At 41.1% G+C, this 13595-nt stretch overlaps 1 protein-coding gene across 7 annotated transcripts in view; it reads right to left on the bottom strand.

Annotated features, from left to right (window-relative positions):
• LOC124123868 (sterile alpha motif domain-containing protein 9-like) overlaps positions 1-5063 on the bottom strand; it is a 30684-nt gene extending 25621 nt beyond the window's left edge. For 2 of the 7 annotated variants that reach the window (XM_048393210.1, XM_048393211.1), the window contains exons 1-2: positions 4828-5063; positions 253-617 (exon numbers count right to left, since the gene is read on the bottom strand). In XM_048393210.1, coding sequence (XP_048249167.1) covers positions 253-595 — 343 coding nt within the window. In that variant the 5' untranslated portion in view covers positions 596-617; positions 4828-5063. The other 5 variants (XM_048393209.1, XM_048393208.1, XM_048393205.1 and 2 more) reach the window with 4 other exon arrangements.
• Between the last annotated feature and the right edge of the window lie 8532 nt (positions 5064-13595).

Raw genomic sequence — 13595 nt, 5'->3', positions numbered from 1 at the left:
TACACCATTACTTCCTTCACCATAGTTAGGATAGGTACGAGGCAGAGGTGGCTGTGGACCAATTCTAATCCAGAATCCCATGTGGTTTTATTTCTGATTACCAATGTGACATGTTCTTTTTCATAACTGGAAGAATATTTTGAACATCCTCTCAACATTTTGAAAACATTGTACCAAATGGATCGACTGACACACGGACAAAACATTTAAGGAGGGCAAAGCATATGTGATCCATTAAACAAATAAACTTACCAACACAATCCTCACAGGAAATTTGTTCATCATTAGTTTTCAAAGATACATCTGCTGCAGCCTTGTCCAAGTAATCAACGAGAAACTTGCTGTCCTGTTCGAGTAATACTTCTTTCAATTTGCTGTAAGGTCGGCATGTTGCATCTTTGTGCTTTAAAATATTCAACAACTTTTCAATCTTGTCATTTGCAACCGGCTCTACAATTATACGTTGCTGGTCCTCAGGTTGTAAAACACCTCCTTCAATGAGCTTATCCAGGAATCTGTTCGTTATGACCAACTGGTCAATAAGCTCAGGCCAGCATTTGAGAATCACCTCCCACTCATTTTTTGGCATAGGCATGGTTGTTTGTCTTGTGTTTTACCTACAACATAAAGATAAGCCATGGAGCCAAAATAAGCCATGGAGATACCTACAGTGCAACAGAAAATTCACTGCCCTCACAATCCATTTGCTACAAAAGATGTTCATTCCTTTACATAGATACTCCCCCAATTCATCTCCTGATGCTTCTTTAATAAAAAAAATGTGTTTAATAAAGTTTCTTTGAGCATTTGCCCCAACATCAGCTCAGGGCCCTTGTCCCCTCTACATGCAGCCCAGACAGAAAATGGGACTTCTCCTAGGAAGCGCTGCCTTGTCAAACCCATCCAGAACTTTTCAGAGAATGTGAAGAGTCCCCAACACTGCAGCCTTCTGCATTACCAAAATTGTAAGAAGGGCTGTATTCCTGGTAGCAAACGCGGATACTCTACCAATGTCAGTCAACAAATTGGCAAGTACCAAACCTAAGGCACCGAGAACAATGGGGAGTCGGGCAACTTGGTATTTGGGATGCAAGCATGGCATTTCGAAAGCGAGCCCCACATATTTGCAATGTTTTTCCTGAATCTTGACAATCACATTATATGATTTCATTGAATTTATCAAAAAGGATGAGATCCGGTTTGTTGGCCTGGATACGTCTGAGGCTGTATACGGGCCTATTCCAAATAATTTTGTATTTTTCATTTTCCATGACGGCCTCTACGTATTCCGGGTCGTACCATGGATGAACATCTGTGTCAAAACGACAAGCATGGCAAAGACAGTAATAAAATGATCAAACTATTCCATCATGTCGCTTAAGATACTGTGTTTGTGCCAAAGCGGGGCATCCACTGACAATGTGTTGGACAGTCTCATTAAATTCATTGCATAATCTACATTATATATTTACATTTTGATGCAAAATCACACATTGACGGTTTCGAGTGGGACGTGGCTGGTTCTGAGCAGCAAACAGAAAGTATTCTGTTTCACTTTTCAGGCCAGTCGACTTCTTCAGGGCTGCTGATCTTCTCAACACACTGCACATAGACTCGGTGCAGTGGTCGTTCAGATAGCCTCTCCTTGAAAAACTGAGTCTGGGCCGATTTGATATGGCACTTCGGTTGGATATACACTCATTTCTGTACCGTCCAGCAGTACAGAACCATCAACAAAATCAACACTTACATTGAGGTTATGTCCCACATCCTTGGCTCGTTTAAGAAAGCTGTGGAATGCCTTGTTTTCATCATGGGTCTTGAGATGCTTCACAAGATCATCAGACAAATAAATGTGTGTAAAAGTGCACAATACAATTCTATCATGAAGAGCCTCTATGTTAATCAAACCACGCCCTCCACACGCAAACAAATACTGTATATATTGTATATGCTAAGTTAGTATGCAATATTGTATGTCATGATATAATATATAATAGTGCATGTTCTAATGTGGTATGTAATACTATGTATGATAATGTAGCATGTAATATTGTATGTCATAATGTTGTATTCAATATTGTATGTAATAATCTAGCATGTATTATTGTTGTGTATTGTTTCATGTAGCGATGTAGGTAATATTACATATATTAATGCTGCATGAAATATTGTATGTGGTAATACACACACACACACACCCCGTTCCGAAAATTTGTAATTATTTCGGTTTAAATGAAAATCGTCCGGGAACTGAGGTTTCCGGATATTTGAAGTCCGTATAAGCGGGGCATGACTGTATTCTGTGACTTTGAATATTATGCGCAGAAAAATTACACCATACCCCTTCAGCGAAGTCCGGCAAACGAACGGATGATGAGAAACTTCGTCAGTACAAATTCGAAATTTGAGATAAAAAATCCCCAGACATGTTGATTTACCGTTTAAATTGTATTTTTTTGTTCAGCTAGACATTGTTTTTATATCCGGGGATTAAGATTACCTTCTGCATTTTCTCGTAAAGTAAGTGGGACACAGCAATCAGCTGTACACACGTTTTCTTAGAATCTACCGGTGATTCGATCAAGACACACCCAATGATATAACTTTACAGGATTTTAAAATGCAAGGATCGGCAAAAGTTGTATCTGAAACTATTTTTTATCAGGAATAATATATTCCAATATCTTGTTAATTTAGATGCAGCTTTCACTAAACATATTTAAAATAATAATAACCCTAAGCGAAGCAGCTGATCGCTATTGCCGAATATTATTTTTTACATGGAACCAGTCTGACCAGTCACCGTCAAGGCTCCCGTGCACGTGAACGCGTGATCGCGAGAATTACGTGTTGACATATGACCGTCCAACAAAAACAAATATGACTTTTAACGAATCAAAGTATGGCATTTATGATATATGTATCCATTCTCTGTCAACTAAAGTTCGTTTCAAGGCGTCAATAGCGGTAATCTGACCGTGGTTGCTGTTAATAACGGCGAGTTGTGCGATCTTCCGATCGCTTCACACACGAACTAAAACAATATTAAAAGGAATTTTGAATAAAATTAATGAAATAAGTTACAAACTTAAGTCCAGATATACAAAGAACACTTTTTATAGCCAGACAGTGTAATTACATGAATAATTTGCGAACTTCAGTATGGATTTGTTGACATGGTATTTCCGGTGTTACGTGCTCACAGTAAGGTCTTTCCATGGGGGACAAAACATCAAAACTCATTAATTCGTGTATAATGCGCACCCCCTTCTACACAGCTGTGTTTTTTGGAAAAAAGTGCGCACTATTCTCAAGAAAATACGGTAAGGCTTACTGATGAATTTACGCCAATTTGACTCTGAATTGGTCCCAAAAAGCGCCCACCTCTTCTGTCTTTTTTTAAGCGCCTTCGGCGCTTATTGGGTCGAATACGGTATGTAATATTGCATTTAATGTAGCAGCATTTTCATGATTGGTTAACTTTGAACGCCTCTTTGTTCATCATTCATGCTTATGACAACACACGAAGAACTGAACACTGCTTAATATTTCTCCATCTATGGAGCATCAGAGTAGAAGATTGTAATGAGATCAGATAATACATCAAGATTTGTTGAGATTATATTTTTGGTGCGCCTATGTATATGAAAATGTTGGTACACAACCTTCTGACCCAAATGTGAAAGGCATGCAGGATCCTTTAGACCTCTAGAATACATAGAATGTCATTATTTATTTACTCAGTTTCCATATTGAGATGTAAAACGCTTAGCTAAATCATCAATGTATATCAAGTGGCTTTTAGTAATCGTTTCCACCATGCACATACAGGAATTGTTGCCTCCTCTTACCTAAATCAAAGAGTAGGGTTTGAAAGTGGCTTGTGGCTCGTGTACCTTCTCGTATGTTCACAGGTCCTCGTCGCATGTCAGGATTACTTCTGTGCGGCGTTAGTCAACAAACACTTTCTTTTTCATATAAATTATCTGGCGTTGGCGTTTTATATTGATGCATCACAGTTCACATTGTTTCAACTTATTTCTTGCTGACATTTATTCAGAAATAAGTTCGCCTCACTACGGAGGCTAATTATTTAGTAAAATAGACGTCAATGGTCTGGCCATCCATTCCACATTACTGGTTGGGGTAAATCTGAGTACTTAATACTTTATCCATAACGCAATGTATCCGATGTCTCAACAACCCGCCAGTTCACCCGGAAATCTTTTGATAAGGTGGACCAAAAAAACGCCAAATCTACTTCCGGGTTTAACGTCAGCCATTTTGCCCGAAAGCGGCTGAGTGAACATTTCTCTATTAGAGTCATTAAACAGAATGTTATTGTTAAAACTAACCAACGTTACTTGTAATTACCCTGTATGGTGTAAACCCATGTTTTCAGGCAGTATATTCACGTGTTACTAGCCTATAGTCTATGTTGTGTTGACTTCCTAGTTTAATCCACATATAACTTCACTTTTCATGTTACTTATATATACTCATTTGTGAAATAATTGAAACTGATAATGTTTACATGCTGAAGGTAATGTAGTAAGTCAGACCGGAAAAGACATTTGTCTGTTGCAATTTGGATAGCCTGTGACTCACCTGAAAATGAAATAGTCTTTAATATTTTCCTTGGACATTCCCTCAGTTGTTTGCCAAATATTCCATGTCATTCTATGACAATTTTTACTCCCACCTGGGCTACGTGTGATAGTATTCCTGGTATTGGACGTGAAACCACTGTGACTCATACTTTCGGTTTAAGATCAACGACTAGAAATGTCGACATGGTCGTTACTTTATCCATACCGTTCTTACCGGTTTAGCTATTAACTCCAACACATGTCCAACTCCAAAATGTTGTTTTCCTTCCGAACTGTATTCACTGCCTACATCAAACGCACGCCGTATTAGTCTTATGGTAAACAAATAATCGCCAAATGCAGACTAGGCCAGGTGGGTCCCGCCATTGTGGATGTTGCACAAGTGGATTCAAGTTATCTCGATAACGCGTCACCACATTATGAGGGATGGTATAGCAGTGTAAACCCACGTGACAGGCGTGAAGAGCCATCACCCGTGATCAGACCAACAGTGGTTCCTGGGTAACCAATTAACAGATTTTGAGATATCGCAGTTTCTATGGACAAGGGCACACAGCTGAAATCTGTGCATTATAAAAAATATATTGCTGAATAGATGGGTATGTGCTCTTGATACAACCCATCTCACTTTGAGGGGTCGTATAATAAACATTTTGTATAGTTTTTTTTGAAGGGCGTGAACCTTGGGTATTCGGTATATCAACTAGATTATGTCAAAGGCATCCAGGAACACAGGCCAATAAATGATGAATAACATAAATAAATTATGAATAAAATAAACAAATGATGAACAATGAATGAAGTATCCGCCGAAGATGTTGTTCTACTGAATAGTTCTTGAACTGAAAACACAAGTCTGATTGCAGGCCCACAAAATTATATTCTCCACCAGACTTTAAGCCCCAGCATGAAGCCCTCGAATTCCAAGCGTTTGTCAGGCTTTCAGAATATCATACAGGATATAGTGCAGGCTTCACCAGAGACCTCATTAAATTCACCTCCAGCCATTATTAGCCCTTGCAATAATTGCGATAAAAGCAAACTACATTATTTCCGTCTCTATCGTGAAACCATCTCATTGCGGGACATGCTTAGGGAAGATCATACCTCGCATAGTCCATAGTCTTCATGAGTATGCTGAGCAGAGCCTTAAATTATTGCAACAACTTAAACTTAAGATCAAATCTTATTCTTTAAATCTATAATAGTAAAGAGGATTAAATTATGCCAATCAGATGCAACCGTTCTAAAGCGAATTTGCTACTTTTTCAATCTTCGCGGCCTTCAACGGCACTATACGGATAGATTTACTAATCATTGGTGTAGGAATATGGTACCACCGTCAAAATAATAATTTTCGTTACGTGACTTAAAAGTCAGGCTGTAAATTATCGATAACATAGCGTCAAATTATTTATATCCATTCTGAACTGCCCAATTACCTTCGTTTTCGAGAGGGGGCACGGGTGGCCCAGTCGTCTAAGGCGCCGCGATTCTCTGTGCAGAGTTGCGTCCCTTGGGCACGCCAGAAACCTATGATTGTGGGTTCGAATCCCGGTTCGCCACGATTATGTTTCTAGGTTTGTCAGCACCATACCCGTGCTCGTGGGTTTCACCGAAGTGATAAACGTCTGGGACCTGCATCACTGCGGGCTTTCCTCCCACATTAAGCTGACACGCCGCGATATAACTGGAATACTGTTAAAAGCGGCGTTAAACCCAACTCACTCACTCACTCGTTTTCGAGAGAATCAGAAGGCAAGTATGCTCTGAAGGCTTTGCTCGCTCCTACCGATACTTTATAAGCCTTCATGCTAATTAAGTAACTTCACCTGACATGGCCTACAACGAGAGGTTTGGCAGAGAAGGGTATCGACCTGGAGTAACAGAGTAAGTGAGTGAGTATGGCCAAATGTCAAAGAAGTTTATTGTACAAAGGCCTACGGCCAATATATACTCAACAACAAAAGTTCCCGTGACACCAATATTTTAAGTAAAGTTTGGTTTTCAATATTGTAGTACATGTATTGAATCAAGTCACAAAAACGCAACTGCTACAGAAAAGCATGCATTCCATGCTTTTATGCCAGCCCCATGCATTTCACTACCCAAGAATGGGTATAAAAACATGTGCGTTAACGGGATTCTATATGCATTGTTTCGCATCGTGCTGACAACCACTCAGAAAAACAAGAAAATTACGCAATTATTTAACATTAACAAAATGCCACGCCTGTCTGAAAATGAGTGTCTGCGAGCCATTGGTATGCTTGAAGCAGGATCGAGTCAACCTGGTGTTGGAAGACAATTTAACGTCCACAGAAACACCATTTGGTGCTTTTGGCAACGTTGGCAACGGACGAATGCAGTCAGAGACCATCCTCGGAGTGGCAGGCCACGCGTAACCAATAATCGACAAGACAACTCGATTCGAACAACACACCTACGAAATCGATTCCAGCCAGCAACAGTGACTGCAAGAAGCATCCCTGGCCTTCGACGAATATCTTCACAAACCGTTCGTCGCCGCCTCAGATGTGCAGGGATTGTCGCCAGAAGACCCTCCAGACGTCCCACTTTGACAGGAAACCACCGTCAAGCACCTCTACCGTGGTGCAGACAGCGTCCACGGTCGACAGCCTTGCAGTCGGGACAATTTCTATTCACTGACTAGTCTCGTTTTCACCTCAGCCACAGCGATGGACGGATTCGAGTGTACCGACGTCGAGGTGAACGTTACGTCAATCATTGTGTCATGGAAGAAGATCGGTTCGGGGGCGGCAGCGTTATGCTATGGGGTGGGATTACAGCAAGACAGAGGACCCGTTTGAGGGAAAACTCAATGGACAGCGCTACCGCGACGAGATCATTGGTCCTGTTGTTCTACCGTTTTTGTGTCGACATGGTCCAGGCATTACCTTTCAACATGACAACGCCCGGCCTCATATTACTCGACTTGTTCAGGAGTCTCTTCAACAAAACAACGTGAATGTCATCCCCTGGCCTGCTCGCTCCCCTGATCTCTCACCAATCGAGCACATGTGGGATGAGATGGATCGGCGTCTTCGGCGTCAACCACGTGTTCCGCAGACACTCCAGGAACTTCAAAACATGCTCCAGCAGATAGATATATATGGACACATATCCCAAAGGACTTTGTGCGACGCCTGGTCCATTCCATGAGACGAAGATGTGTTCCTTGCATCGCAGCAACCAGGGGGTGCCACACATCGCAACCACGCGCTTTTTTTAAAAATGAAATCACGCATTTTCTGAAGACAGTATGGCAAATTAAACCATTTCAACACTTACAGGAGTCTTTTATCCGTTGCAAACCGAAATTGATTTGTGGCAAGACACTGTTACAATCTCCACAGAAAAAAAGAGTGAGTGAGTGAGTTGGATTTTACGCACCTTTTAGCAATATTATAGTTATAGCAATAACTATCAAGGTGGGGAAGAAGAAGAAGAAGAAGAATATGATGATAAATTTTCATTTTCTGCTTACCTGAAGGAGTTAAAGATGAATTAGATTAGTGTAGGGCAGAAATAATTATAGATCCTTGTAATACAGTTACTGCGCGAGATAAAGTTGTTAGTAGACATTGTATAATTTGTCAGCAAACATACGCCTGTAAATAGCAAAATACTAATTGCCCATATTTTATACTTTAAACTATATTATACATGATCATGTTTTGGAAATCCAAATTTGCCATTTTATCGATGTAGAGAACGTATTTGATAGCACTTCGCAACATAGTATATCAAAACATATTCATGTACATGAGTAGTATAGTCTCAGTCCGCAGAAACCCTTTTTGGTTGATCCAGTTGATCCAGGCAGATCCGAAGTTAATTGGCTGATCCAAGTCACGTGATCAGATAGGATGACTCATGGATCAACGGCGCGTCGGGAAAGGGGGGAATGAAAGGTGTGTGTTTTTAATGCAGGAAACCCTTTATATGAAAACAAAAGCAAAGGGTTATGAATAGAGCTATGTGTATAGCGTGCTGCCCTGAAGTACCTGTCAGCCCAGTTTGAATTGAGCGCGCTTGACAACTCACGTGGCCTCGTCGTTTCAAATAGCCCGCGCTCGCTAGAGCGTGCGACCTGGTTTGATGAATACAGGGTGTGTGTTGAAAGTACAATCATACCACAATAGCGACGGGTTGTGTCAACATGATATGCGCCGGGTAATGTAGGGGGAAAAAAATGTACGTCTAGCTGGATCAAATCCATCTTATACGGTCTACAAGTTGTACACCATGAACGTTAGACAACCTGTATGGAAAAGACATAGAAGAAATATATAAGACTACACAATCAGCAAGCTAGCAGTGACGTTTAATTACATTTAGCGCGCAAGAACGAGGTAGTCATGTCACCCTGCATTGACTATAACGCTGAAGGCAGCCGGATTTCGAATCACCCGCGCTGGGTACTATTGTGAACCATTTGTAAAGAATTATTCAGCCCTGTCCCGACTTGCATAGTTGATGTTTCAATGCTAGCTTTTCCATTTAACGCGATGACAAATAAGCCCTACGGTTTGAGTTTTAACCGTATAACATGATGTGCACAGTTTTACTTCAGAACGTGCTATTTTGAAAATAGATAGAAAACTGATAAGTACATGTACCAGTGTGACAGCACAAAGCTAGGTTTGTTGGGAAAGTGATGGAAGCAATATATAGGACATTTTCATGTTTACAATACTCACCCTTAATTCGAAGAGAGAACAGAGTTTATCATGGAAAATTGTTTGACGAGGAAAATGTTTTATTGGAAATATATGTCGAAGCAGGTTTATTCATAGCTAATGTATAGCAGAGAGACTAAGCGACCGACCGCCCATAACAATGTCAACATACCCCGGCCTTACAATTAATGTCAACATACCAGCCTCGCCTGAAGCTTCCCATTCATAAATTGTGACCAGTGTCCCGTATTTATGATATGTTAGGGAAGATGTGTTGTACATTTGTTATTTTAAAAGGGAGTTATTTCAGAGAGGATATATATGGGTATTCCCCTCATTAAACCTTTCTTTCGTTGATGTCTATTAAACGTATCCGGTATTTAATACATTTGAATGATGTAGGAAAGTATGTGCGTGTAGATGTTGTACCTATATCCCAACACGAATGTATGACACCTTTCAATAGATCAATTACGGTTCATGGTAAATGAGGCAGCCACGAGTGGACTTGCGATGTGCTTGTAACGGCGTGTGTGGATTTGCAGCGGCGGCGGCGTTAGCGGGTGGGCTTGTAATGGCGGGTGGATTTGCGGCGGCGGCGTTAGCGGGTGGGCTTGTAATGGTGAGTGGACTTGCAGCGGCGGGTGGGCTTGTAACGGCGGCTGTATGCTAAGTTTATTTCTCCTGTGTCGTAACATGACAACTCTCCTTGAAAACATTTTTACACAATCCGGACTGGTGGCAACCCCCATGGTGATTCAATACGGTGTGCGATTAGAGGGTATGAAGCTTTCTTTTATACCCTTGACTCTGTTGACGCTTCAAGGCAGCAAGTGCCCGTTCCACCACAGCCTTCACCTCTGACACATGTTGTATTTTCACGGGTTGGGGTGTTGTCTTCAATCCCTGTTTGGTTGTCATCGTTTTCATTTTAGGTGTTACCTGTCTCTTCTTTGTCTTCAGCGTTGACTTCTTGGCTGCTTGTGGTTTCTTTCTCTGTTGTGATATTCTCAACGTAGTCTTCCTAAATATATCTCTAGGGTCAAGTCTAATCTCTGATGCTTTCTTCATGTTGTTCACGTCCAATCTGTTTGCTGGCGAGAATAAAACTGTTTGTCGGGCTACACTACTGTAGAGTTTATACTGTCTTACACGTGCAGGGAATCTTGGAAGACACTCTTTTCTTCACAGCATTTTGTATGTTAAAAAAGTGATCATATTAGTATATAGTCTTCGTCATACTACACCTGTGAAGGTCCGGGTTATAGAATCGACCTTCAGTAACCCATGCTTATCGGCGACTGACGGGGATCGGTTGGTCAGTCTCGCCGACTCGGATGACACGTGCCATCGGTTCCTAGTTGCACAGATCGCTGCTCATGGTGTTGATCACTGGATTGTCTAGTCCAAGCTCGTTTATTGACAGACCACCGTCCTAGAGCTGGAATAATGCCGAGTGTGGCGTAAAACTAAATTCACTCACTCACTGATACCAATACATCTAAAAAGTAATGTCATCAGTTAAATGGTGCGTTTAAACGCGTATTTTACCCTTACAAGGACGAGTGCATTCCACACACCCTTCCTGTTATCAATGTGTCACTGTTTACAGTTCGGGCGAACATAACCCTTTAGACATGTGTGCGGGCGAGTTCATTCATCAGAAATCTGTCATTTACGATGTGTTTATAAATATGAACTGCTAACCACGCTCATAGTCATGTTGCGTGTCGTGGTTAGAACCGTAACTGATCTATTGAAAGGTGTCATACATTCGTGTTCGGATATAGGTACAACATCTACACCAACGAAAGGAAGGTTTAATGAGGGGAATACCCATATATATCCTCTCTGAAATAACTCCCTTTTAAAATAACAAATGTACAACACATCTTCCCTAACATATCATAAATACGGGACACTGGTCACACAATTTATGAATGGGAAGCTTCAGGCGAGGCTGGTATGTTAACATTAATTGTAAGGCCGGGGTATGTTGACATTGTTATGGGCGGTCGGTCGCTTAGTCTCTCTGCTATACATTAGCTATGAATAAACCTGCTTCGACATATATTTCCAATAAAACATTTTCCTCGTCAAACAATTTTCCATGATAAACTCTGTTCTCTCTTCGAATTAAGGGTGAGTATTGTAAACATGAAAATGTCCTATATATTGCTTCCATCACTTTCCCAACAAACCTAGCTTCGTGCCGTCACACTGGTACATGTACTTATCAGTTTTCTATCTATTTTCAAAATAGCACGTTCTGAAGTAAAACTGTGCACATCATGTTACACGGTTAAAACTCAAACCGCACGGTTTATTTGTCATCACGTTAAAAGGAAACGCTAGCATTGAAACATCAAATATGCAAGTCGGGACAGGGCTGAATAATTCTATACAAATGGTTCACAATAGTACGCAGCGCGGGTGATTCGAAAATCCGGCTGTCTTCAGCGTTATAGTCAATGCAGGGTGACGTGACTACCTCGTTCTTGCGCGCTAAATGTAATTAAACGTCACTGCTAGCTTACTGAGTGTATAGTCTTTTTTTTCTATACAGGTTGTCTAACGTTCATGGTGTACAACTTGTAGACCGTACAAGATGAATTTGATCCAGCTAGACGTACATTTTTTATTCCTACATTACCCGGCGTATATCATGTTGACACAACCCGTCTCTATTGTGGTATGATGTACTTTCAACACACACCCTGTATTCATCAAACTAGGTCGCACGCTCTAGCGAGCGCGGGTTATTTGAAACGACGAGGCCACGTGAGTTGTCAAGCACGCTCAATTCAAACTGGGCTGACGGGTACGGTCTGTCTATTTAGGGCAGCACGATATACACATAGCTCTATTCATAACCCTTTACTTTTGTTTTCTTATGAATTCTTTTCTGCCTTATAAACACACACCTTTCAAAAACCCCTTTTCCGACGCGCTGTTAATGCATGAGTCATCCTATCTGATCACGTGACTTGGATCAGCCAATCATCTTCGGATCCGCCTGGATCAACCGGATCAACCAAAAAGGGTTTCTGCGGACTGAGACTATACTACTCATGTACATCATTTTGGTCAGATGGCTATTTTTCATTATGTTGACTGTAGGTTAGGTCCTGTCTGTTCAGGAAGGTTCAGGTTGCAGTATTGAATTACATCTAAATGTAAGCACTAAACTACATTCAAAACGGCTATGACAAAATACATCTTAAATCATCTTTATAAGGATATGTTTCTTAGTAAGCCTACGGGGGCACGGGGGCACGGGGGCACGGGGGGGGGGGGGGGACCAGTCGTCTAAGGCGCCGCGATTTGCCGTGCAGAGTTGCGTCCCTTGGAATACTATGATCCAAGCTCCTCACAGCGATAGTACGTTCCCGGAGCTCTCTATACTATCGCTGCCACCAGTCAAAACTCCCCACTGAGAAAAGGTGGCCACAACCATGCTTGGAGTTGAACTCGCAACCGAATGACCGTTATGTTTACAAACAAGTGACGACTGTCGAGACGCCGAATACACCTATCGCTGCTAAATTACTTTCTTCGTTTGTCAATTTGAATTTCTGTGTCATTAAAACTATCGTGTTATTGATAATGTAAGGGGTAAGTTGGATGATTTTCCGTTAGTCTGCAATCTCGAACCAATCTGATTATCAAAACAACAAGGTAAATTCGAAAGTCCAGTGTATTATTTCTCTATTCTGCGGCAAGCGACAGTTAAATTCGAAGAGTGTCGTTAGTAAATTGTGAGTGAATATCCTTTGAAGATGTTTGTTGACATGAAAATAAAATGATTTCATTAGAACATGTATAATTTTACCGCGCACTAGTCGTACATCGCCGTAAACAACGAAACCAGGAAATCTGTTTGTCCATGTATCCCCTGTTGACATTATTGGTTTGCAGATAACACGGTGAAACGATAGCTATTCCCGTTCCGTACTCAACGTGATGTAGGCTCTGTCGTCAACCTTTTGATACCAAGATCGACTAAAAAAAGAGTTCACTTCGATCTAGCACTTTTAAATTTACCGCCATAGAATCACATTTAAGGGAGCAGCTGATTTAGACAAATGTTGTTTGCTATCTGTACACGCTATTCTTAAGACATTAAGGGTGAAATGCGTATGACTATTTAAACATGTTATTTTCGATATTACTTTTCACAATTGTTACTCTGTTCGTCTGTAGGATATGAAAATAGTGTATTGTCATTAACTTCACAACGAGTACTCTGTGGCCTCGGTTTCAAAACAAAATGGCCGCG

This window comes from Haliotis rufescens, unplaced genomic scaffold, assembly GCF_023055435.1.
Source record: "Haliotis rufescens isolate VD_foot unplaced genomic scaffold, xgHalRufe1.0.p SCAF_118, whole genome shotgun sequence".
Classification (NCBI taxonomy): domain Eukaryota; kingdom Metazoa; phylum Mollusca; class Gastropoda; order Lepetellida; family Haliotidae; genus Haliotis; species Haliotis rufescens.
The sequence above is the reverse complement of the archived record's forward strand: the minus strand, read 5'-3'. Positions and strand labels throughout refer to the sequence as shown.